This window comes from Nicrophorus vespilloides, unplaced genomic scaffold (genome assembly GCF_001412225.1).
Source record: "Nicrophorus vespilloides isolate i.1.1-1 unplaced genomic scaffold, Nicve_v1.0, whole genome shotgun sequence".
Classification (NCBI taxonomy): domain Eukaryota; kingdom Metazoa; phylum Arthropoda; class Insecta; order Coleoptera; family Silphidae; genus Nicrophorus; species Nicrophorus vespilloides.
In genome coordinates this window covers 118487-142502 of record NW_017099656.1, presented here as the reverse complement: position 1 = coordinate 142502, position 24016 = coordinate 118487, and the positions used below count along the sequence as shown (strand labels likewise).

Sequence of the window (24016 nt, the reverse complement as noted above, 5' to 3'; positions counted from 1 at the left end):
CACCACTGAATTTTATCTTAAACTTTGTGAATGCTAAGACAAATCGATTTTGTTCTACCAGAATGGATATCTATCTTTTATTATCTGTTTATAATTAGAAATTGAAATCGAGTTACAAAAATTTAAATTACTTTTGCATAGAATGTATCTCTGAATTTGGTAGGATCATTTCTACGAGAAATCTATTTAAAATCTGTCTACTCAAATTATTAAAATTACATCATATACAACGATAAATATGCTATTATTATTACAAAAATATCAATTATATTGCTGAATATATAGCAATTTAAAAATTTAAATATAATATTAAAGTTGGTAACAATGATTTTTTGGCAGATAGTGAGAAGAAGAATAGTTGACAGGCATAAAAACAATTGAAGAAAATAGTAAATAATTATATTCAGTAGTGTCTATCAAAATGCCGCTTCCGCTGCAATATAATTTATATCAAGTAAGTACTAATGATTAACCTATGAGGATGCAGAGACTGTCATTAATGCATTAACAAAATGTTATTTTAATGTAGAGTTCTGTGGAACCCATGCAAGTTGATGCTCCAACAGAGGACAATGACAATAATGAAGAAGAAACCTACACTGTGGAAAATCCCTCCCTAGATTTAGATGTTTACTCAAATAGCTACACTGGTTTGGCAAAATTATATCGCTTAATATACATAGTCAATCACTGCCCCAGCTTACGTTTGGAAGCTCTGAAGATGGCCATTACCTATGTGATGACAACTTACAATGTTAATCTGTATCAGATGCTTCATCAAAAACTATCAGAAATAACATCAAGTGCAGGTTTGCCTGATATTGCAGTGCAGCCGGGCTCCTCACAGGATGTTCCTGCAATAGATGGAAGCTGGATGGAATCCAGATCCAAAAAGGCAGCTATGAAACTTGAAAAGCTTGATACAGATTTGAAGAACTACAAATCGAATTCTATTAAAGAGAGCATCAGGAGAGGCCATGATGATTTAGGTGACCATTATCTAGACTGTGGTGACCTATCCAATGCATTAAAATGTTATTCAAGAGCCAGGGATTACTGCACCAGTGGCAAGCATGTTGTAAACATGTGCATGAATGTCATTAAAGTTTCGGTGTATCTCCAGAACTGGTCACATGTTCTTAGCTATGTATCCAAAGCTGAAAGTACACCGGATTTTACTGAAATGCAAACGAAAGATTCAAATCAGCACATAGTTACAAAATTGAAATGCGCTGCTGGTCTGGCCGATCTCGCCACAAAGAAATATAAATCAGCTGCTAAGAATTTCTTGCTTGCCAATTTGGATCATTGCGATTTTCCTGAACTAATCTCGCCGAATAATGTGGCAATGTATGGAGGTCTCTGTGCTTTAGCTACCTTTGATAGACATGAGTTGCAGAAGAATGTTATCTTTAGCAGCTCATTTAAACTTTTCTTAGAACTAGAGCCACAATTGAGGGACATCATATTGAAATTCTATGAATCAAAATATGCTTCTTGTCTGAAACTTTTGGAAGAGATCAAAGATAATTTGCTACTGGACATGTATATTGCTGCACATGTTAACACACTTTACATGCAGATCAGAAATAGGGCCTTGATTCAATATTTCAGTCCCTATTTATCAGCAGATATGCGAAAAATGGCAACAGCTTTCAACAGGACTGTAAATGCTTTGGAAGATGAACTCATGCAGTTGATTTTAGAAGGACAGATACAAGCAAGAATTGATTCACACAACAAGATTTTGTTTGCTAAAGATGTAGATCAGAGGAGCACAACATTTGAGAAAACTTTGCAGATGGGTAAGGAGTATCAAAGAAGGACTAGAATGCTTATCTTAAGAGCTGCTGTACTGAAAAATAAAATTCATGTAAAGGTAAGGATGTCTGTGAATTGACAAATACAATTTCACTAATTATTTTTATTTTGTAGAGTCCACAAAGGGAGACTTCAGGTCAAAGTGGAGAAATTACTGTTGCTCCAGGAACAAGCTCTGTAGCTAGGAATTAAGTGTATGTTCATAATTATAAAGTATATAATAAAAGCTTCTGTAATTTATAATATTGAATATTTTTATTTTTTCTATTTAATATTAATGCAAAGTTGCTAACTTCATTTTTTGAAGGTATAATCAATGTTATTGCTGTATTTGTTGAAATTTTAGGGAAAACTGTTACATCACTATTGAAATTAAGAAATTACATGCCTTGATTTCTTTTGTTAGATTTTACAGTAATAATTAGGTATTAAGTAATCAATATTTGAAATACCGCTGTGGTGGCAACATTGGATTAAATAATTCTGACACTTCGATTCCAGGGCAGAAGTTGCTTTAGCAATTCCAACTAATTTTAATAATTCCTTGTTACCGAAATATCGGCAATTTAACGATGGCTTCGAATTTAACCAAAGTCACAATGTTGAGGGCCGTTCAAGTGAGTTATAATGATATATTTCGATAATTTGCAATCGACTTTTGTCACATCAGACATGTTATGTAAACCCCCTTAAATCACATAACCTTTATATAAATATATTATTTCAGTCCCGTGGCTTTTGCCAGGCAGCCCCAATTGGAGGAATTGCAAACTACGACGTTCAAACTTCAATTTTGCCAAATAAAACTGTTGTGGCATCTGGTGAAAATGGATCAGCTATCTGCAGGGTCTCTGTAGTGTTCAAGTAAGACAAATACATTCCAATTGGATTATATGGGATTGCTTATTGTGTATTACTTTTAGAGCTGGATCTCGTAATGAGTCTTTTGATAATGCTGGTGCTGCTCATGTGCTCCGTATTGCTGCTGGACAATCCACAAGTAATGCAACCAACTTCTCTATCATGCGTAATATACAACAAGTTGGCGCCAACTTGACCTGCTGGGCCAATCGTGAAAACGTTGGTTACACCCTTGAAGGCACCAGAAATGCTGTAGAGCAAGTTATGCCTTTCTTGACTGAAGTAGCTACCAAGCAAGTTTTCAAGCCATGGGAACTTTCTGATAACATCAACAGGATTAAGTTGGAATTGGCAACTAGGCCACCACAGGTAAATATAATCTGATACATTTTACATTTTGTAATACTTACCATTTTATATTTATAGTTGAGGGCTATCGATCTGTTGCACAAAGCCGCTTACCGTCGTGGTCTTGGCAACTCTTTGTACATCGCCAAGCACCAAATTGGTAAGATTGGTTCTGAAACCCTTCAACACTATGTAGCCAGCAATTTCTTGAGCGGACGCGCTGCAGTCATCGGTGTCGGTGTTGATCATGACTCCCTTGCTCAATACGCCCAAGGATTGGAATTGGAGACCGGTGATGGACACGTCGAAAAGTCCCCGTACATGGGTGGTGAGATCAGGTAAATAATCATTTCAGTTTGTAATTAGGCAAATACTAATTATTATTTCTTAGATCCGACAAAGGTGGAAACATGGCTTACTTCGCCATCGGTACCGAAAGCGTTGGTTACAGCGACTTGAAGCAAGGACTTGCATTCGCTGTTCTTAAGTGCTGCCTGGGCAACGGTACATCCGCTAAACCATGGGGCTCCGAAAGCGCTGCTGTCCTGAGCAAGGCTGTTGGTGAAGGTGAACACGCCATCGCCGCTTTCAATGTGCAATACTCCGACTCCGGACTTTTCGGTGTTTTGGGAGTTGCCAAAGCTAAAGATGCTGGCAAACTTGTCGAAGCTGCTGTGAAGACCTTAGAATCCGGAAGCGTTTCAGATGCCGATGTAAACAGAGGTAACCTTATAAACATATATAAAGACTTCTAGTATCAACAAATTTGTTTTTAATAGGCAAAAACCAATTGAAGAGGAGAATCTTGACCAAGTTGGAAAATGGTTTCAAAGCATCTTATTACTTCAGTGAGCAAGCTTTATTGAGGGGCGAAGTTCTGTCTTCATCTGACATGGCCGCTGCCATCGAATCCGTAACCACCGAGGATGTTAACCAGGTTTGTTATATTTGAAAAACCATTTAATACCAGCATATTAATATATACAAACTTTTAGGCCGCCCAAGCGATAGCCGGTAAGAAGTTGTCCATCGCCGCTGTTGGTAACTTGCAGTCTGTTCCTTTCCTTGATCAATTAACTAATTAAATAATTATTTTTTGAAAATTAAAATACAAAATCCTTAGATAATTTTTTTGGAAAGAACAGATTCGTACAGCACGACTGTACTTTTAATTTATATTTGTACATTACATATAATGTTTAAATAAATTCATTATACTTTATTATATTATTTCTATATCAAAAAAAAAGAGTAAACCAAAAGTAGGCATTTCTTTTTCTACGTGATATATTATAAATGCATTATTCCAATAAAAAAATATGTAAATAACGGTACTTTGGTTAAAACGTCTTAAAGCGAGATATTATATAGATACTACTGTGATTATACTCAAAAAGAGAAGCACAATTATCACCCAGTAAACGCAACTTTTGTCTTTCCTATCGACAACGGTAATGTGCCTCGTTTCATTGTTGATACGAGCATCAGTTCTAGTGATATGAGTACCCAAATCGTCGATTATATCTAAAACAACAATTATCAATCCTTCAAGCACATCCAAAGTTTATTAATCTTACTGTACTGCAGATCCACTTCAGCACCAATAGTCTGGGCAATGTCTTTTTGCCTGGCTATTATCTTTGACAAGTTATCCAAGCCCTCTTCTTGTTCTAAAAATGTTTCATTTAATAAAACTAACAATGATGATGTGAAATGTTTATAACACTACCAACAAGCATCCTCTGTTTATGCTTCTGTATATCATTCACACTTTCATTGCCTGCATCCAACAGTCTATCATCCCTGGAACTTCCCCAATCAGAAGATCCCAATAATGATGCTCTTTCCTGGTGTGCAAATGAAGTGTTATCACTGAACATCTTATCCATTTGATTGCTCTTAGATTGCAAATGCTCAATTTGCCTCTTCCTTCTCTCACCTTCATCAAATGTTCTAGTTGCAATTAAGGTTTACTTTAAAATAATAAAGTCATGACGAAATGTTTAATAAAAAAAAAAGGATACATGGTACCCAAGTCACACAACTCGGATACTTTTTCTTCCAATTGTCGTACCTCATTTTTGTATTGCTTAAGTCTCAATCTTATGGCTGCTGATAACCTTGAGTACGATTCACTTGCTTGTGTCCTTTCCCTCACTCTTAACTGCTCCATAATATCCCTTTGCAGTTTTTCACAGGACCCATATTCAATCAACCTAAGCAATATTTGCAAACAAAATAAATAATATAAAACTTGATTAATTATTGTTAATTACTCACCAAGGATCATCTCCTAAATTTAGCAAAGCCATGTTTAATAATAAAATGTTCACAGTAACTAACAATTATATGCAATAAATTAACATTTAACAACTCAACACATAAACTTAATAAAACATAATAGCAATTATTTCACTGTTTAAATGAAATGTTTTCTTTGCAATTGGAAGAAATAACAGTTTACAAATGGATAACCTTATTATATTGACAATATCAATGTCAAATAAGCTAATTTGGTTGTCTACTTATATAATGAATGTATATTTTTTCGCAACATAATACTAATTAATAAATTTAAATTATTGATTTCAATTTAATTTTTAATCTCTTTGAACATAATTAAACATTTATCATTTGTTTAGAACTAACGATACGATTAATATTTGTAAACAATATACTGATATTCTCAAAAAAAAACATAATGTAACAAGAAAATTTAAAAAAAACAATTGATCTGCTACTTATTGATCATAGGTATTTGCCCTAATTATTCTATTAACCGTTATCGTACTTTAACGCGTCTGACTCATTTGTATCAAATTTGTACTTTAGTTTTTGAAGTAAAATTTAATAAACCCTTAGAAATGCAAAATAGGAAAGTTCACATGGATGCAGTGATAACAAATCCAGTGATAGCGACGTGTTTGTACCAATCAGAAAGCGTATAAACTGTTTAGATACGAGATAAGAGTAAAAGAAAAATCAATGCGTGAATTATGTGTATCATGTATTTTGGAAGAGAAAAACACAACAATTATTTGGAAATATTCTGAAACTCATGGTACGAAAGTATATGCTTCAAATAATTTAAACAAGGACCATGGATTATTTTGTTATTTTCTATTATATTTGATGACAAAGTTTTAGAAATACTTTTTTTTTAAGAAAAGAGATTTATATCAATTTATTTATTGATATAAATCTCTCCGGCCCTATTCTACTCCTTTCGGGTTTAACAGCCACCACAAATTTTTGTTGATTTTTCGGAATTGAACCAACGACCTTTCGTATCAGATTTTCGCGATAGAGGCGACCATAGCCATACTTGTTACCGAAACAAATCGTTTCGTGGACGACAAATGGTACTCTGTTTCCTAAGACAAAATGAAGACAACTATGCATTTTGATGGCTCAAGTAAAAAAAATAAATATCTAAATGTACTGGTCTAAATATTCTAATAGACTTGTCGATGCGTGCAATTGATCACTAGGATCAATGTTCGTCTGTTTCCCAATCTTGCGAAGTCATCAAAAGATATCGAAAACTTTTGATGTTTAAACCTGTATTTGTTTATAATGGTCCAAATTTTGATGACATCTCTAGAAATTGATTACAACAGAAGTCGTGTTTCCAGAAAAGTTCGTTTCACCTAGTTGATTTCTAAATAAATTGCAGTAGAATAAGTCGAAGACATAGAAATGATTCGTTCTATCCGATGATAATCGGAAAGTTATCAAAGGACTATGAACTGAATGAGACCGGTCCAAATATTTATCTTATTAAAACAGTATTAAATAAAAATAGAATTATTTCGTTCTCATTCAAAAGTAATATAATTTCACCTCTATTTCATCTGCTTTTCTTGTTGAACCTTATACCTGCAATATATTCAAATTCTATTACATTTTACAAACATTAACTCCAATTAAACCACACATTTGTTAATAATAAAATTATTGTTAATTTGGTTATAGTTATTTTTATTTGTCATTTTCCCAAATTTATTTAGTGTTTGAACATTCAACAATAATATAAATATATTGTTTTTTTTTAAATCTCCATCTTCTAATAAATATATACATATATTTCTGTAACTTAAGAAAATAGACCAGGCATGATTTTGTTTTTTCTTTGGTATTTTTCCGTTTCTTGTTGCTACAAACTAAGAATTAACAGAGAAAAAAAACACATTTTGATTTCCATATTGCACATGATTTCTGCGTATTTCCCAATTTCAATTAATGACTACATTATCTATCACAAAGAAACTTAACACAAAACAGAAACAAAAAAAACATAAATATTAAATTATTGAAAAAACAAATGTTCGTGGTGAGATTCAATAGTATATGTTAATTAAGTAGTATCAATTTGTTTAAAAGGTAAACAAATAATTAGCAGATTTTGGTGAAATTTGCAAACAATATAATATTGTAAATAAATTATAAAGTTGAATTTAAAATAAATAGTGGAATGCTTTGGTTTTGTAGTTATATAAAAATAAATATTCTAAACTTTAAGGATTCTTCCACTCATAAATGACGAAACGTTTAAACAAAAAGTTAAACAACAAAGACAAAATTGTTAAGTTAAGCCGCAAATTAAGTGAGAGATTTTACGAAAGTAATTTAAGGTTGTTCAGTTTTCCTCGTCTGAGCTCAGAAGCATAGTTTTTTCGGTGTAATTTTGGGAAATCGTGGATACTTTCGAATTGCCCAAATTGGAAACTATGCGCGAAGAGCTGTCCACGCTGTTGTACGATTGCGGAACGACGCCTCCGGTCGGACTCATCGGGTCGTCCGGATCGTAACTAGAGATCCTCTGGCCTCGGCTATGCTTGCCACCTGAAAGACGGGTCCACGTTGGGTCACAAACAACCTTCCAATAACACCACAACAATGACACACACACACAAATCAACTGATCCATGAAGAAAACATCAACATGCAAAGTACGCAAGCAAACGAAAGTCCAAGCAGCAACAATAACAAACAAACAAACAAACAAAAATATAAGAAAATAAAAGAATTATTTTAAATATAATTTATTATGTTCTCTTAAGTCGTAAATATAATACAATTCGTTTATTTATTTACTTCATTCATTAAATATATATTTATTATATGTCAAATCAATGCAATTGTTATAATCATAATAATGTACATGCCAATGTTGATAATTGGGTTGTTCCAACGATATCACAACCTGTGATGGTCTAAACTTGAATAAACAAACGCTAAGCTACTAGTTGTAATAAAAAATAAAAATATACCTAACTAATTGTATCACATAAAATAAAACATAATAATATTGATATTGTTTAGAATCATGAAAATGAAAATAATAATTTGGAAACACCGTACGAACTCGAAATAACGAGTACGTTCTCATCATCCATCGCTAAATCAAAAAAAAAACAAAAAAAAATGAACCCCTGAGTTGAACATATCAATCAATGATAGTTTTCTCTCTCCGACAAACTCACAATTCTTTTATACATTTTTTAGTCTGCGGTGCGTTACTTTTTTTTTGCGTAGCGATTGACAATGCAGCATGCAAATTTTATTTTATTTTTTTAATACCACAAGCTCATGCGACTTGCGCCTAACACTAGTAAACAACGAATGATATAAATATATACTTTTTTTCTTCGTCTTCCCTAAATGTGCAAATGACTGTTCTGTTTGATTTCTTTTTTTATATATATTAATACATGAGGAAACAATTAGCACTTATTAACTCTAGTGTTTAAACTGATTCTTTCACAGCTTCTCGTAAGGGAGATTCGTGACGACCTCTGGAAACAGAAGAAAAAAACGGGAACATGCAGAAAAAAATACTGACTTTTCATTCACTAACTGCGAAATGAGATTACTAATGGTATATGTAGATAATGCGAATTATGAATTAAAATGATGATGACAATGATGAATTTAACAAGCAAAATCATCGGCTAAATGTTTACCTGAACTGTACTGCGTGTACTGTTGATACTGTGGATGGAAATTGTGTATAGCATCAGTCATTATATCTCTAGGATTCATGGTTTCCTGAAACAGAATTTATCAATATGTTATCAAGTAAACGTTTGAAAACTTTATAGCGTCGTTAGATCACAAAAAATAATAATTTCCTGTTTTGATTCGTATGCAGTTTCTGTAATATCTGAACAAGTTAGTAAATTGAATACATTTAGATATTTTAAATAATGTCTAGAAATTATTATAATACATCAATTGTATGTGATAATTTTACATATTCAAATTTAAATCATTGTAAATTTCTAAAAACTTATTTTATCAGTTTAAATACGTTGCAATTATCAATTTCTTTGAATTTAAAAAGATTGTAATTACTGTTTTTTAATAATTAATATTGATATGCTTTCTAAGTTCGAACTAATACCAGTATATTTATTATTAGTATTTGGTGCATATCAACATGATTGTTGATCTTGCGATTTTAACATGCCATTCTTTGCAGCTTAGTTACATATAATTTATATTGCATTTCTTTGGCAACGAAATACGTCGATATTAAATATAGTTCGATAAAAATAAAATACAGTGGAACCTAGATCATAGTAACTATTTATGTTGGAACAACTTTGTCAAAAAAATCATCAAGAAAATACTGCTTTTGTATAAACCAAAACTCTCCGAATGATAATTCGCTTTTTGATTATATTTTTATATTGTAAGTATATTTATCTCTAAAGCTAAACCGTCTTCTGGAACGAATTGTGCTTGAAGTTGAAATATGAAACGGGATCACCGTACATCCTATGCAATGCGCTGAAAATGTATTTTGGTACGTGGAGAGTGTGTTTCCGGCGGAAAACAATTAATTAGAATCGAGTAGATGTTGCACGCCACGTAATTAATCAGATCGTAAAACGCGAGAATTCTATAAATAGCATTACCTTCAGACTGCTGGAAATACTCTGCATCGTTACGGACCGTCCGTGGGAATCGGTGATGCAACCCTGGACGTAAACCCTATGGGGGAAGGCGTAACGCAAGGCGATCGCAGCGCAGAACATCTCGATGCAGATGAGGAAATTCTGGTATCCAGCGGAGACGGTACCAGCGGAGGTGCGGGTACCGTTGCTGTCAATTATCGGCGAGATGAGCTCGGCCTTTTCGAGCATCGCAAGCCCTACGCCTTGCCAGAAGGACAGGAAAATCACCGACTTCACCGTGCAGAACTTGAGCACCGGCTCGAAAGGCGTCAGCAAGTCCCTCGTCGCGAAATAGAACAGGAACAGGCCGTAGAGGGCGAGAGAAATAGAAATATTGTAGATGATGGTCGTGTAGATGTATCCACCGTCCGGGCTATATGTAGAAAACAGAAATTTCAATCTGCGCTTGACCTCTGTCACGATGCCACATACCTCCAGTCACCGTCGTGATAATGTCCGAAAGCTTGCAGGAAGATGATGACGAAGGCCATCAACGGTTTCACCAGACAGAACTGCAGGGTGGCCTGCTTGCAGAACCTCAGGAAACCGATGGTGTAGGTCTTTCCGGTCAGGCAGCACGTGCCGTACATGCAGCTCGATCGGATCGGCTTACCACGAATTTCCGACATGATGTTGCCTTCTCCGCCAAGATACTCATAGCAGAGCGATAGGAAATTGTATATTACGAATGCTGCGAGAGAGAAATAAAATATCGTTAGAGGTGAAACGTGCACGGAATCGCAAAAAACCTTACCTTCGTAGCAGTCCCTCACGGTGAAGAAGTACACGTAGTAGCTTTCAGAGTTGAAGAACAGCAGACTCAGCCAAGAGTATGTGCCGTATATTGGGACGATGAAAAGTATTCGCACGATCCATCTCTGCTCTGCTGGATTTGTGTACCACCTCAAGTGATGATAAATCTAACAACAAACACATATTGCTTTATAACAATTAATTTACGAATTAAATAAATGTAGATCAATAAATATGCACTTGAGCACTCTCTACACGAGTGTTTCATAGTAAAGATATTAACCAAAATACAAAAACACAATTACTTATTCTAAAGAATCACAAAAGTTTACCGTTATTTTAGTTGCAAAGTTCATTTCGTGTTCATGTTTTCCTTTAATAATTCGCTATAATACTTTATATACAAGTGTGTAGTTGACATTATTATACCAATATTTTTTAAAGTAAAATAACATAGTTTGTTTAGTTAATAAGTACACTTTAATTATAAAATAACCATAGGCTTTTGTATCATTTACATAAATGTTCATACACATAATTTAATTGGAATATAATTGTAGAAAAACGTCGTTTTTAAAACAACAAATATCATGATAAAAGTAACAAATGCTCTACTTTATAATTATTACTTTTTTATGTTTTTAAAATCATCATTTAATCCAAAAACTCGCCAATAATTCAATGATTAAATTCCACACCACTTGATGATTTTTTCCGTCAGAAAACGATAAGATATGCCAATGTTATTTTTATACAGAAATAACACCATTGTTTCGACGACAATCGATAATGTCTTTTATTTTCATGTTTAATGATTTCCAATCATGCGCATTCCGTCTATTAATTATATTTAATGATTATTTGCGTATCATAATAGAACGCTTAGAATATTATATAATATAATTTGCAGCTTCCTCAGCGCGTAGAATGTTCGCAGAACTACTGACTGTTACTTCCATGTCTTCCAGCAATTAGAAAACGCTTCCCGTTTGTACACTTTTCCTTAACGATCTTCAGTCTTTTCTATATTGTGCAATCTCGTGGTTTTAAACTATGAACAAACATGTTATTGATTGAAAGAGAAATATTTAACTGCGTAACAAGATAATTCAAATGAAATATATACAAATGCAAGCAAATTTTAACGAACTTCTTGACGTGATTGAATACACGAAATCAAATTATATCTCTTTATTAATAAGTATTACACTTTCTTAGATTTTTGAATCTTCAGTATTTTATTACAATTATCCTCAATTTATGATGTTTCCTTACCCAAGTATAATCTATCAAATATATTTCTTAACTTTAGTAAGCTCTCAAGCATGAAATAATCTATCTTTCATAGATTGTAAACTATATAGTTTTTAAAAGAATTGAAATGCGGCGATCTACTTCAATCACTTGTTGCAACAAATTACTTATAACTACAGGCATAAAACGCATATCTCTCTGCAATTTACGGGGCTGGAGGTAGAATAGAAAGGGCAGGCAGACCGGAAAATTGAAATTTCACGAACGTATCATTAGTTAACGGTATATTATTTTGTAAACAATTATATGCACTCGTGCGCTATACATTTTCATGTGACACCAGCTCCTCCCTCAACTTCGATAAGATTCTTGGAAAGTTTCTGCGTAAATAATCTTACACTCTTTTCCATTTCAAATAGGTAAAATTCGCAGAAACTTTATTCGAAATATTAAATGTATTCGTTCGAGCGTTATTTCGCCTTTCACATGATTTAAATATGAAATACCGAGTTCAGCTCCTGTTTCCCGATTTACAATCTCAGTATATATGTTTTCATTATCTAAAAATACAATTCATTCTTCACTGGAGATACAAACAACATAATAGCACATATTACAAAATAGTTTCAAAGCATAAACATGTTTTTCTTGCTTTTTTATATACACAAAAATAATACAAAGATCTTGAATCTAGAGATTCGCAGACATTATATAAAGTTTAAATAAATAAATTCTGGTACGTGCCTTGCATGCATACTCCTTTTCGTCTGCGAAAAATATTTCAGAATACCATTATATAAGAACAGAAAACGATTGCTTCAAAGAAAATATGCTATGTTTTTAGTGGTACAGTTATTAACCTGTTTAAAAAATGTCGATTTTCTCTAGGATCAAATGTTTTCTTTAAATTAACATTAATAAATCAGCACAATCATCTAATAAAGAAACTGGTTACATAAGTTCTAGACGAAAGTATGAACGTAGGAAGCATAATTTAAGGATTTGTCATGTATAGTTAATCGGTCATTAAACTTAATTTCTCAATTTATATCCATTGTGATATTACTTAAATGTTACGATTTAATTTTAGAGTTTGTTAAGAACAAATGCAATCATATAGAATATTCTTACATAAATAGCTGTACAATGTGTATAATGAACAAGTATACGATAGTGATGAAAAGTACATAGGCAAAAGTTAACAATAAAAAGCATTGTATTTTGGTGGATAGTAAATGCGTAATATCTATTGTTTGTAAATATTGAATTGTATTCAATTGTTATTGGAAGTAGCACTGCTGTTATTGCAGTTAGACTATTGTCATGTATTGTATTAATCAATGCGATTACATCGAGCTCAAATGAAATCTTAAAAATAGTTTTTTCTCTCTATATTCTTTGTAAATATCGAAGCATGTATGAAGCGCTTCACTTCCACCCTATTTATTATTTAATGCGTTTATAGAGCACTATGTAAATCAATAATTTACTATGGAGACAGGAATACGAAATCAGATTGCAACTATATAAAAGCTTATATAATACGCGAGTCTACTTTTTTTAACAAGATACTCTCGGTTCGAGCACTTTTACACAAGAACCAATAATATTTAAGTATGACAATACTAACATTTCTACTCTAATAAACAACTTAATTGGTATAACATGAATGTAAAGAAAACGTTGTCCTTAGACAATAGCTTTGATGATGAAGATTTAATGCATATTTAAGAGATTAAATTAGGAATGAAGATGGTTTTAACATAAAAGATAAAAATAAGACGAAAAGTAAGCTCTTTAATAATTATTGTAGAAACGATTGTGAACTCTGGAATATGGAAACTTTCATTTGCAGAATCTTACTTGAGAACTATTATTATTATACTTTTAAATCACATTGTTTTAAAAGTTTATATTGATGCTGGAAAAACATGTTTATCCTTTTGTAAATAAACGATTTTGTAGATATTAGTTAAACTTTATATTCCATGACTACCATGTACTAATTGGTATTATGAAAAGACTACCATCATCTGGTTCAAGTAAATAACCAAGTTGGCAAATGCATGCACGGACTTAACAAATTATTCAGCATATATCGTGTAGTATGTAGACGGTTTTATGTAAAAATTAAATACAAAATAATTAGTTTCAGTTGACGTCTAACCTCAGTATACTTATCGTTATTAGTCAACTTATTTCAATAGCAATGATATTATGTTTATGTTACTAATAACAAGAACAAATATTAAAATGTGAATGTTCTATAAAATCATGGCAATTTTTATGGTCTCGAGATAATTCACAACAATTTTCTAAATAACAGTTAACATCTATCATCAATTAATAAAATTACAAAAATTATATATTTCAAATTCGCAATATTACTTGAAAAAAGGAATGGAGTTGTGTTTGGGTTTTACCCAATTTCCAGCAATTTGTTCCAACCAATTAGAAATATATAGTAAATATATTTGATTACAAATCCAATACAAAAGTGCTAAAATTGGTAATGGCCGTACAGATAATACAAATTTGCTTTTTTGTTTTCAACAATGGTTCAATGGTAACTGCGATGCGTCGTTATTATAATACCGAGGTCGCGCAAAGCAGATCCGCTCGATTTTAGTGTAGTAGAGTTACAGCATCATAGGTTTGCGAGGAGAAACGTGTTCCAGATAGAAAGCCGAAGAAGGGAAAGGTCAAAGGAACAAGGAGTGAGAGTTGCGAAGACCAGTGTTTTGTATGGTTGTAGCAAGAAGTGCCTTTCTAGTAACCACCACTATCATCATCAAGACAGACAGCAGCAGCAGTATCTTCATCCCAGAATTAATAACAATTCATGTAACGCATGCCATGACGCAAACGTATAAAAAAAACAACAACACACTTTCCACGCGTTCACTAAATATTCGATTGCGAGGCGCGCGAATTGCATCATCCTACACGATGATATTGATGGTGGTGGCGATGATGATGACATTCTGTACAAACCTGTTGGCATGTGAGGAAGAGGGCGGCCCAAACGAAGACACCGGCGATTCCCTGCGCCAATTTCGTCTGCAAGAAGATGGGCTCGGAGGGTTCGGCTTTGACTCCTGCTGGCTGCTCCAGGGAGGCTGCCAATGTTGAGGCATTCACTGCCAGTGTGACAGCAATTCCGCCCAGCGTGGTGCTGGATAAAGTCGTAGTAGTCGTCATATCTGATAAAAAAAAACTCAATATCAGATCATTGCAAATAAATTAGCCGCAACACTTGATACCAAATCTGGAGCAAGGTCGCAATTGATCAGCTAAAGATTATTGGTATACAGCAAATTGAAAGTAATGCAGACACCCTTGCCAATTTATCTTATTTCACAATATTATAACCCAAACATCAACGATAACTTGCCTTCAATTAAATTACGATAATCTCAGAATAATAATTAGTAACAATCTTATCTTGCACAAAATACACATCTCGTTCTTATCTATTATTACGTGTTTTCAGCAATTGAAAAAATCTAACATTATGCTTCAATTAATTAAAAAAACAATTAACATTTTCAGATCAAAAGACAAGTTATGTGTGTACATAAATGGAGCATTCGTTTCGGTAAACGTCTACAATAGATCTATTTTTAAATGTAGCATCATTTATAGTGATTAAATCTCGAGACACATGCAAATCTTGAAGGTCGTTTGTGTAATTGCTTTCATGATATTTCCAGAGCGCTTTTCTGGAATGCAACTTGTTTCTGCGTTATTACAACTAAATTGGTTTTAAAGTTGGATTTCTCTTTAAGAAATTCAATCAAGTTTCGTACAAATTAAATATTAACTTCATAAAACTATACTGGATTTATTACTGAAGTTACAGAAACACTAGTTCCAAAATAAAAGAAACAAATAAGTACCAATTGCTTCATTGTAACGATCTTAAGGATGAAAAGTAGAAACATTATAGAAAAATAATATTTTATTATTTGTTTATATTAACCATCAACTTTCAATCAACTCAATTTGTACAACCCAAAACATCCAGAAATTTCATACAAATCTATAGATTACAGTACAAAATAATATATATTTGAAGCCGTCATACGTGGTCTTCTTTCATAACATGTTTAAAGTCACATATAGTCTCTACTAAATTAACTCTTAATACTACATGATGACTACGGTATGTGTATGTTTATATACAATGTTTGGTTGGTTTCCGAACGGCGATTTGTTACAAATTGGTCATAATTTGATTTATTACAATTTAGTCAAAAGTGATTGTACTTCGATGTACATTCAAATCATCATCTGGAATTAACCGAGTCAGTTGTACTTTATTTGTACAATTGTAATGTTTTCTTTTACTTTCTTTGTGATACTTTGCACTTTATTGATGCTAACTGCATTTGTAAATAAATTCTACACTTGTTAATTATTTAAGTCAAAAATAATTCCATACAGTAGTTTACTACATTTTTTTTTTCTTGAAACAATAATTAGTGTTTATAATGTTGATTCTGACCGAAGTTGTCGATAAAAACGACAATTTGAACATAAACTTAAATTTGTAAATAAATTGCTATACAAGAACTGTTAATTAATATTATATGTGTTAGAGATGTGTTTGAAAATGTTTATATTTTACATTGATAATGCGTTGCACGAACATCTGAACTTGATAATACTGAATAAACGAGCTGTAACATTCTACAGATAAACAAAATAAGTAGATCGTGTCTTCCTGTAAACAAACTTTTCATTTATTTTGAGACTATAGAAAAACAAAATCGAAGAACACCTGATTCTTTGACCCGACTAAAGTAATGTGGGTTGGTGCATTGCAGTGGTTCTAAATTTAAAAAAAATGGCGAATAGAATATTTTCGCATTAACGTACGCAACTTTTAAAATGTTCACCAAAACAAACATTGTGTAAGTATTGATCTCTCGTCTGGCCGAACGCCAACTGTAATTACTAGATGTATTAAGAAAACCACCGAAAAAGACTCGGATTAATTCAAAAGAGAATCTGTGATGGAAGATCTCACCACAAAAAAAAACAATGAAAGAACTATTATGCAAGTTCGAACACGTACATTCGACTCCAGAAAATAAACACAGAAATCGAATCGATACCTGTCCCATTTCCATTAATCAAGTCTGGAAAACGAAAGCTTCGCAGAATATGGAAAATGTAGGTTGCTTTCTGATTAAAAAAAAAGAAGCAATTCAAACATTTCTACAGTTAAATTGAAACATTACGTTTAAACTCTTATGAACTAATTATTAATTAGTGATATAATAGTATCATCATTTTCAATGTAGAATATAATCTACGCGATTGAAAAATATAAGTGTGGAAAGTTTTAATTTAAAAAAAAATGCTATGTATTGAAGATATAAATATGAAATATGTCTCATTAATATAAATGAGTTTATCAATTGTAAATATAGAAAAAGCAAATATAATTGCAAGAAATGTTAACTTAATTGGAGCATCACAAGAATGAATAATGTTAATATTTTAGTTGCGTTGAATAACCTATTAATGTATGAGAACAGTTCATCACCACAACAACACACAACATGCGGGTATTTAACTGTTCTTGCAACAATAAGCCTAGAATACGAATAAGTATGTGTGTGGATGTGTATGTCGTCTTCAGTCCAGAGAAATGAAACGCAAAGTTATTCATGAGCACGTCATGAAAAGCCTCCGTTTGTGCAGTACGGAAACGTCCTTTCTGGAAACTCCACAATTTTCCATTGCAAAGATACAGCATATAAATATAAATTGACGAAACCCCAGTAAAGTTTCGTTATTATCCAAGTTTTTACATTTATGTTCGTATTGTTTTCCAGTTTAAAGAGAATGGATGCATTAGCAAACATCACTTTGTTTTTTGATTTTCTTTATTATATAATTCGGCCTTCTAGATTGAATATTTGGTGGATAGATTAAGACAATTCTATTTGCTTTTGTGTAATAAAAAATGACTTAATTAAATTTAATATTGAGAAAAACTATTTCATTAATATTTTATAAACGTAATTTATTTTAATTGGAATTCAGAATTTACATATATTTTCAGAATATGTTGTATAATCAAACAGTTGGTAATTATGATATTATAAACATTTATAGCTGATTTTCAGAATGAGTGAAATCATTTTAACTGTTACAAATTCAACATTTATTGTTTTGTCATTCCAAATTAGAATCTTTGTTGCTGACTTGATTATTACTTTGTATAAGAAAATAATCAGTAGTATTATTGCATTCATTTATAATTACATATATAATTAATTTAACATTAAACATAGTAATATTCATTAATGATAAACTCTAGATTGTCTTTAAAAATAGATTAATTATAATAGATGTTGTATAACTACATATTAATGAATTGTATAATCAAAGTAGAGACATTCAACTCAAGATAATTAAAAAGTTATATTTCAAGGAACATTGAAATCAAATTGATTAGAAATCAATGGAGATTAGATAAATACGAGTCATCTCGACGAGGAAATCAATCAAAAAAAGTAATCTAGATACCAAACGAATTACATGACATTGTTTTTTTGCAATGAGATGACGATAGGTCAATCAGCACAACAACAAAAAAGACAATTAGAATGTTGCTTTTCGGATACCCAAATAGAAATGACAGATGAAAGTAGTTGGCCGTGGTAATAAACAACACGTAGAAATTTCGTAAATCCGTATACTCTCTTGTATTACATTACTCATAATTCTAGGAACAAAAAGAATAAACGATAAGAGCTGTCACATTTAATCTATGGATAAATAATTATCTATTTGCGATGGCAAAACCAATAATTTCCCTGCATATTGCCTGACGATGCAAAAGCAATAATTTCGGTGTCCTTCGGCGCATACATCCACCAAAAAAAATAATAAAAAACAAGGTTCGGCCTTCTGGTTGTCCCCTTGCGAAATTAATCGACATATGGTTCTCATAGCTGATCCACCTTACCTTTACGTTCGTGGGGAAACACAATTACTGCACCAGCGATAAAATCCGTTGTATAACCTCGCACCTGGTTTAATACCTGTCACTCGACATATTGGTAGTTTGTAACGAAACTAAAAAAAGGGCGAAACAAAACACAACAAACCGCCTTGCTGGATTTTACTACCTTTTCCCCTTTGTCAATACTAATTTTGTTGTTGCAAGGAAAACAACGCACGCACCGCACCAACAAATTTGCAACTAAATTTCAGATCCTGTTGCCACCATGTTTATGACCTCAATTATTTATTCGCGCATGAGCAGCACAAGGGTTATGTGTTTCCATAACTTTACAAAACCTCTAATATCCCTCGATTCTTCAAATCATAGTATTGGTACATTTAAGTCCGTTAATAATAACAAACTTTTACAAATATCTATATGTGTATCATGATCCATGTCTATTACTTAAGACATTCCTATCACATTTTGATGCACATGTCAAAATATGACACTAATTCAAAACATTTGAAGGAAAAATGTTACTTGGTTATATACTACAGTTCTTTTGAAACAATTACGGACTTTATTATTATTTTTATATGATATTTCAACAAAAACTTTGCAATTTGTTTTCAACAATCAAAATACAATTTAAAATAATATGCCTTTAAAACAATCCTTTACTATTATAAATAAATGTATCACAGCATAACTTAATATTGTTGTATGTTGACTTGGTGTAATAACGTATAACAATCCAAAACGGAATAGAAAACTATTGCTTTTTACGAACGCCTCCAACATACGGCTTGTAATAGTATGCAACAAGCATTACACATGTACTTAGGAACGTGTTTACGGAAAAATTCAGAAGCAGACTCGTATCAGCAGATTCTATTAATATAGTGAAGATGCGTGCTAAAACAAAACAAAATGTATTAACTTATATCGGACTTCGATTAGATTTGACTCACTGAAGTTTGTAAATGCTGATATAAACCATGTCAACAAACTAACTGATTCTGAATTTTTCGTTTTGCATATCTCCAATAGTTGCACCACTTTTGCAGATGCTCCAATTGGTGTGCAGAATGGCTGCAAACAAAATATTTTAATGATAATACTAAAGGGAATTTAATTATTTACCACTAAGAACATTAATATTTCTCTTGGCAATATGCCCAGCAGAAAACCTCCTGCTGTAGATATATAAATAGATGCTCCCATGTATGTGTACTTATTAAAGTAACCACTGTAGTAGATTACAAAGAGAATGAGGATAATTTGCTGGATTAGAATGATTGGATATTCCATGTAACTCAAAATGGAATATCCATTGCGATAGTTATAAGAGAGCATTACTGTGCAACTGAAAGAAGAGTACATTAGGATAAACAGAATTTATTTATATAATGATATTGATACCTTCCAAGTTCCATCAGTAGTCCTATCAAGTTGATACCTTTGGTATTCTTCACTTTGAATACATTCCATATTTGTGGAAATTTTAAAATTAAACACGTCGATATTGTAATTATACTCAAGAAATCAGATATTATTTGTAAAATTCCCCCATCCTCTTTGAAAATCATCTTCAGCTTCTTCAATATAGCTAGACCTTAGCTCAAAACATAACCTACAAGATAACTATGACATTTGACATGCCATTTAACTGCATGTTATATAATGCAAATTTAAAGTGCATTCAATATTGGTTCCATAATAATACAAAAACAAATAATTTTCATCACTTTTTATTTGGAAAACAAAACTAATCCATAAAACAGTATAATTTTAATTGCTCTGTCTAAATTTTAAATGAAATTGGAATATTTCATATGCATATAAAAAAAAATATTAGCAACTAAACATTCTACTGTTCCAAATTTACTCTAATAGTGGTATTAATATTATTATTATTATAATTTGAGATGTATTCTCGAACTCTAAATAGTTATAGTTAATATATATATATATCTTTGCTCTATTCTATAAACATATGAATTTTAAAGCTTAATTAACACATACATAGTATACTTATAAATCCTTGACTAAATATAATAGGATTTGAAAATAATGTATATATATATATTACTTTTTTCTCCAAATTACTGGATTAACTCAGAGACAACTTTGCAGACGTCGTCATTGTAACGCGCCAAAAGTGTTGCATTTAGATCGCGATCATTGAAACCCATTTCTGATAAAGCAAGCAAAGCAGATTCACGCTTACTGTTAGGGTTTTCGGATACCCAGTGACCATTTACCCATTTGCCACTCTGCATTACCATATCCATCATGCTGCGAGCGGTGCTCATGGCGGAGCTGGCCAACAGAGCAGCTCCGGTCAGCAAATTTTCCTGTGGTATGTTTTGCGGTCTTGATGTAGAAGATCTTGAAGAATAAGACGAATACTCGCATTCGTAATCATCGTGATGAGTCATATTCTGATGACTCTCAGACATGGATCTATCCTTGAAACAGCACCTGGGGCTATCATGTGGATGGTGGCTACATGAACGATTAGAGACAGATTCGGATCCGCCCAAATTAAAGGAATTACTAATTGCAGCACTAGCAATATTTTTGTTTTGATCTTCGTACTCGTCGGCGCTGTGAAATTCTGTATTTTGTGGATCTGCAAAAAAAAAATGTAACGACTTTTCTTATGTTTGAACAAATATTTTCACTGCTTACCTTCTTGTAAAGCTGTTTCATTAACAGAATTTGTTGTCAGTTCTAATTCTTCGAGTTTGGATACTTGAGGTGTTGAAGCTGCTTGAACTACTTCAAAGCCAGGACTTTGCTGCGGAAAAATAAACAATCTGTTCTCACAGGATGACAACATGGATTGAATCATAGGATCACTTGAAAGACCTCCTTCGTTATTTGCTTCTTCTGGTGGAATTTCGACAGTTGCATTTTCTGGCTTAATCCAAACTGTGGGTTCTGTCTCAGCTTGTTGGAAATAATCTTCTTTCAGATATTTCTTGTCCAACGGATATTTTTCTCCGTTGTAATATATAAATGCATAATCAGTAACGACATCTTCTGCCACATTTATTTCTTCATTATTATGAGTTACAGGTTCTTGTTCTTCTGTTTTTTCTTCTTTGACAATAGCTTGTGCATTTTCCTGCTCAGCACTTTCATTGCCGTAGATCATTACGTAACCGTCTTTTGAGGAATTGCTTCCATTCAAAGATATTATACTTATGTTATCTGCTTCTGTATTTTCCGGTTTAATATGTTCATCTGGCTCAACCATGCCGGAGTCATCATTTTCATTCAAATTCAAGGATGATATACTCTCCAATACATCATTTTCAGTTTTGATATTTGACTCAATTTCAACAGCGCTTTCCACTTTAGTATCATGTTTTCTCTTCTTAATATCATCCACAGTCACCTGCAGTCCCAGCCATTTGCCAAATCTTTTACCATGATGGAGGTAATGCCAGTAACATTCGTACAATCCAGGAATTTCTGTATACGTAAAATATATTTTAAAATGTTGTAATTTCAAATAGTCATATAGATATTATTACCTGGTACACTGTAGTATGTGCTTATAGTTCCAATTTCTCCGGGTTTTAAATGAGGACATTCAACGACCCGTTCAATTGGAACTAAATCTTTCGAACCCCAGGCAAACTGTATTACCGTATTCTTATCCCATGGTAACATTCCACAATTGATAATCTCCCAACTATGCATATATGTTTCTCCGCCCAACAAGTGAACCATTGGAAAAATAACGTTAGTTGCCAAAGATACATTCATATATTCAATTTCATTTATGAGCGGAGTGCTACGAGATTCATTCACATCCTTTAAAGCCTGCTTCAAGGTTTTAATTTTAAACGTTTTTAAATCCAACTTTTCCAGCTTATTCTCCAACTTTTTCTCGGATTTTAAATGTTTTAAATCTTTATTGGTTAATTCCAATGGTACTGCTGGCATTTTCATAGGTTCGCTTCTGGATTTTCGCGACGAATTTATTTTCATCATGGTAGTAGTAATCTCCTCCATCATTTCCTTTTTAAACTAAATAGACAAGTTACAAATAATTAATATATATATAGTAATTGTTTAGAAGTTTTTATACCTTTCTCATGTAACGCGTGAACCATTCAGGTGGACTGTCCATCTTGATTTTATCTACTAATTCCTCTCTAGGTTTGGCTACCTTCCTTTTTACAGCAGTATTTTTGGGATTAGCTACTTTTTCTAATTTCAACATATTAATATCTCCATCGCGAGCCCTCTTTCTGAAAGAATATAGGGCCAATTGGAAATCTTCTTGAGATTCTATGGGCAGTTCTCTATCATTGACGTCAACATAGTACACCCTTATATGTTCAGTTGAAGTACCTGAATTTTTCAACTAGAATATAAAAAAAAATAAAATAATAAATTGTTTGTTATTTTTCTATTATTAATTTATATAATATTAATCCCGTGCATATTATTGGCATAACTGTACATTTTCACAAATTGATAATTGATTTGATAATTTCTGCAAAATTTTAAAGCCTTTTACTATTTCCATTGTCAACAAGTTGTGTCCCAGGGTTAAGAAATCCTTGGACACCGTGGATTATCTCGTAGTTACGTCGTTGCGGAGTCTTAGAGGGTTTTACATCGGAGTTTTATTGAGAAGTCAACAAAACAATAGTTGATCTCAGGTATTATTAACTAAGAGTTACATTCTCCTCTTAAGTTAGTACTTATGAAGTAAGTGGACTCTCCAAGTAAGACCAACTTCTCAGTTCGACTCCTTAGCTAAGACTTCCTCTCAGTTTGGTCCTCTGACTAAGACTAAATTATATAATATAAATAAAAATGTGTTCATTTCGAAAAGGGACAGCGTGGAAGAAAAGGGTTTGACCTTGTGGAAAATACAATTGTTTCTTTATCTAAGTTTTATGATCCTGCCCAAATATTTAGGGGCTGCAGAAGGCTGTGAAGTGGTGATGCAATAGACGCAACTATACGATTTAATGTGTAACCGTCGTTCGGAATATTCCACAAGTTATTCTAAATAATCACG

General features: G+C 32.5%; 6 protein-coding genes across 7 annotated transcripts in view; 2 read left to right on the top strand and 4 right to left on the bottom strand.

The window, feature by feature from the left end:
- The first annotated feature begins 338 nt into the window (after positions 1 to 338).
- LOC108565032 (COP9 signalosome complex subunit 1) lies at positions 339 to 2064 on the top strand. The gene is made up of 3 exons (XM_017924280.1): positions 339 to 454; positions 530 to 1879; positions 1936 to 2064. The coding sequence occupies exons 1-3, from the start codon at positions 422 to 424 to the stop codon at positions 2011 to 2013; spliced, it is 1461 nt and encodes a 486-aa protein (XP_017779769.1). The 5' UTR covers positions 339 to 421; the 3' UTR covers positions 2014 to 2064.
- Positions 2065 to 2271: 207 nt separating this feature from the next.
- LOC108565061 (cytochrome b-c1 complex subunit 2, mitochondrial) lies at positions 2272 to 4161 on the top strand. The gene is made up of 7 exons (XM_017924322.1): positions 2272 to 2438; positions 2549 to 2685; positions 2745 to 3051; positions 3109 to 3368; positions 3422 to 3753; positions 3810 to 3967; positions 4026 to 4161. The coding sequence occupies exons 1-7, from the start codon at positions 2394 to 2396 to the stop codon at positions 4113 to 4115; spliced, it is 1329 nt and encodes a 442-aa protein (XP_017779811.1). The 5' UTR covers positions 2272 to 2393; the 3' UTR covers positions 4116 to 4161.
- Positions 4162 to 4240: 79 nt separating this feature from the next.
- Positions 4241 to 5442, bottom strand: LOC108565062 (syntaxin-8). Its single transcript, XM_017924323.1, has 5 exons — positions 5311 to 5442; positions 5055 to 5246; positions 4760 to 4983; positions 4608 to 4700; positions 4241 to 4554 (listed from the first exon to the last, which is right to left on the bottom strand). Exons 1-5 carry the CDS (start codon positions 5340 to 5342, stop codon positions 4394 to 4396), a joined length of 702 nt encoding a protein of 233 aa, XP_017779812.1. The 5' UTR covers positions 5343 to 5442; the 3' UTR covers positions 4241 to 4393.
- A 1917-nt stretch (positions 5443 to 7359) lies between these two features.
- On the bottom strand, positions 7360 to 19269 carry LOC108565060 (transmembrane protein 184B). 2 transcript variants are annotated; one of them, XM_017924319.1, is made up of 7 exons: positions 18985 to 19269; positions 14994 to 15202; positions 10747 to 10912; positions 10425 to 10683; positions 9954 to 10365; positions 8997 to 9081; positions 7360 to 7875 (listed from the first exon to the last, which is right to left on the bottom strand). In XM_017924319.1, exons 2-7 carry the CDS (start codon positions 15198 to 15200, stop codon positions 7670 to 7672), a joined length of 1335 nt encoding a protein of 444 aa, XP_017779808.1. In that variant the 5' UTR covers positions 15201 to 15202; positions 18985 to 19269; the 3' UTR covers positions 7360 to 7669. The 2 variants fall into 2 exon arrangements, with proteins under 2 accessions (XP_017779808.1, XP_017779810.1); XM_017924321.1 differs by lacking the exon at positions 7360 to 7875 and adding an exon at positions 8142 to 8828.
- A 342-nt stretch (positions 19270 to 19611) lies between these two features.
- Positions 19612 to 20619, bottom strand: LOC108565036 (PQ-loop repeat-containing protein 3). Its single transcript, XM_017924285.1, has 4 exons — positions 20389 to 20619; positions 20110 to 20332; positions 19938 to 20058; positions 19612 to 19881 (listed from the first exon to the last, which is right to left on the bottom strand). The coding sequence occupies exons 1-4, from the start codon at positions 20553 to 20555 to the stop codon at positions 19739 to 19741; spliced, it is 654 nt and encodes a 217-aa protein (XP_017779774.1). The 5' UTR covers positions 20556 to 20619; the 3' UTR covers positions 19612 to 19738.
- Positions 20620 to 20867: 248 nt separating this feature from the next.
- LOC108565055 overlaps positions 20868 to 24016 on the bottom strand; it is a 5631-nt gene continuing 2482 nt past the window's right edge. Inside the window, exons 2-5 of the mRNA XM_017924310.1 lie at positions 23072 to 23350; positions 22512 to 23010; positions 21661 to 22449; positions 20868 to 21601 (exon numbers count right to left, since the gene is read on the bottom strand). Of these exons, the coding sequence (XP_017779799.1) occupies positions 21072 to 21601; positions 21661 to 22449; positions 22512 to 23010; positions 23072 to 23350 (2097 nt within the window). The 3' untranslated portion in view covers positions 20868 to 21071. The remainder of the gene's footprint in view (positions 21602 to 21660; positions 22450 to 22511; positions 23011 to 23071; positions 23351 to 24016) is intronic.

What these genes read in the sequence shown, in the direction of transcription:
- LOC108565036 (XM_017924285.1), bottom strand. Translation starts at nt 20,555, where the DNA reads ATGATTTTCAAAGAGGATGGGGGAATTTTACAAATAATATCTGATTTC. An exon ending in CTACTGATGGAACTTGGAAG is followed by an intron (nt 20,333 to 20,388) that starts GTATCAATATCA and finishes CTCTTCTTTCAG; the next exon opens with TTGCACAGTAATGCTCTCTT. An exon ending in AAATATTAATGTTCTTAGTG is followed by an intron (nt 20,059 to 20,109) that starts GTAAATAATTAA and finishes TTTTGTTTGCAG; the next exon opens with CCATTCTGCACACCAATTGG.
- LOC108565032 (XM_017924280.1), top strand. Translation starts at nt 422, where the DNA reads ATGCCGCTTCCGCTGCAATATAATTTATATCAA. An exon ending in TGCAATATAATTTATATCAA is followed by an intron (nt 455 to 529) that starts GTAAGTACTAAT and finishes ATTTTAATGTAG; the next exon opens with AGTTCTGTGGAACCCATGCA. An exon ending in AAAATAAAATTCATGTAAAG is followed by an intron (nt 1,880 to 1,935) that starts GTAAGGATGTCT and finishes TTTATTTTGTAG; the next exon opens with AGTCCACAAAGGGAGACTTC.
- LOC108565061 (XM_017924322.1), top strand. Translation starts at nt 2,394, where the DNA reads ATGGCTTCGAATTTAACCAAAGTCACAATGTTGAGGGCCGTTCAA. An exon ending in AGGGTCTCTGTAGTGTTCAA is followed by an intron (nt 2,686 to 2,744) that starts GTAAGACAAATA and finishes TATTACTTTTAG; the next exon opens with AGCTGGATCTCGTAATGAGT. An exon ending in TACATGGGTGGTGAGATCAG is followed by an intron (nt 3,369 to 3,421) that starts GTAAATAATCAT and finishes ATTATTTCTTAG; the next exon opens with ATCCGACAAAGGTGGAAACA.
- LOC108565060 (XM_017924319.1), bottom strand. Translation starts at nt 15,200, where the DNA reads ATGACGACTACTACGACTTTATCCAGCACCACGCTGGGCGGAATTGCT. An exon ending in CGTGAGGGACTGCTACGAAG is followed by an intron (nt 10,684 to 10,746) that starts GTAAGGTTTTTT and finishes TCTCTCTCGCAG; the next exon opens with CATTCGTAATATACAATTTC. An exon ending in GTACACGCAGTACAGTTCAG is followed by an intron (nt 7,876 to 8,996) that starts GTAAACATTTAG and finishes CCCGTCTTTCAG; the next exon opens with GTGGCAAGCATAGCCGAGGC.
- LOC108565062 (XM_017924323.1), bottom strand. Translation starts at nt 5,342, where the DNA reads ATGGCTTTGCTAAATTTAGGAGATGATCCTTG. An exon ending in AATTTAGGAGATGATCCTTG is followed by an intron (nt 5,247 to 5,310) that starts GTGAGTAATTAA and finishes AATATTGCTTAG; the next exon opens with GTTGATTGAATATGGGTCCT. An exon ending in TAAACAGAGGATGCTTGTTG is followed by an intron (nt 4,701 to 4,759) that starts GTAGTGTTATAA and finishes AAACATTTTTAG; the next exon opens with AACAAGAAGAGGGCTTGGAT.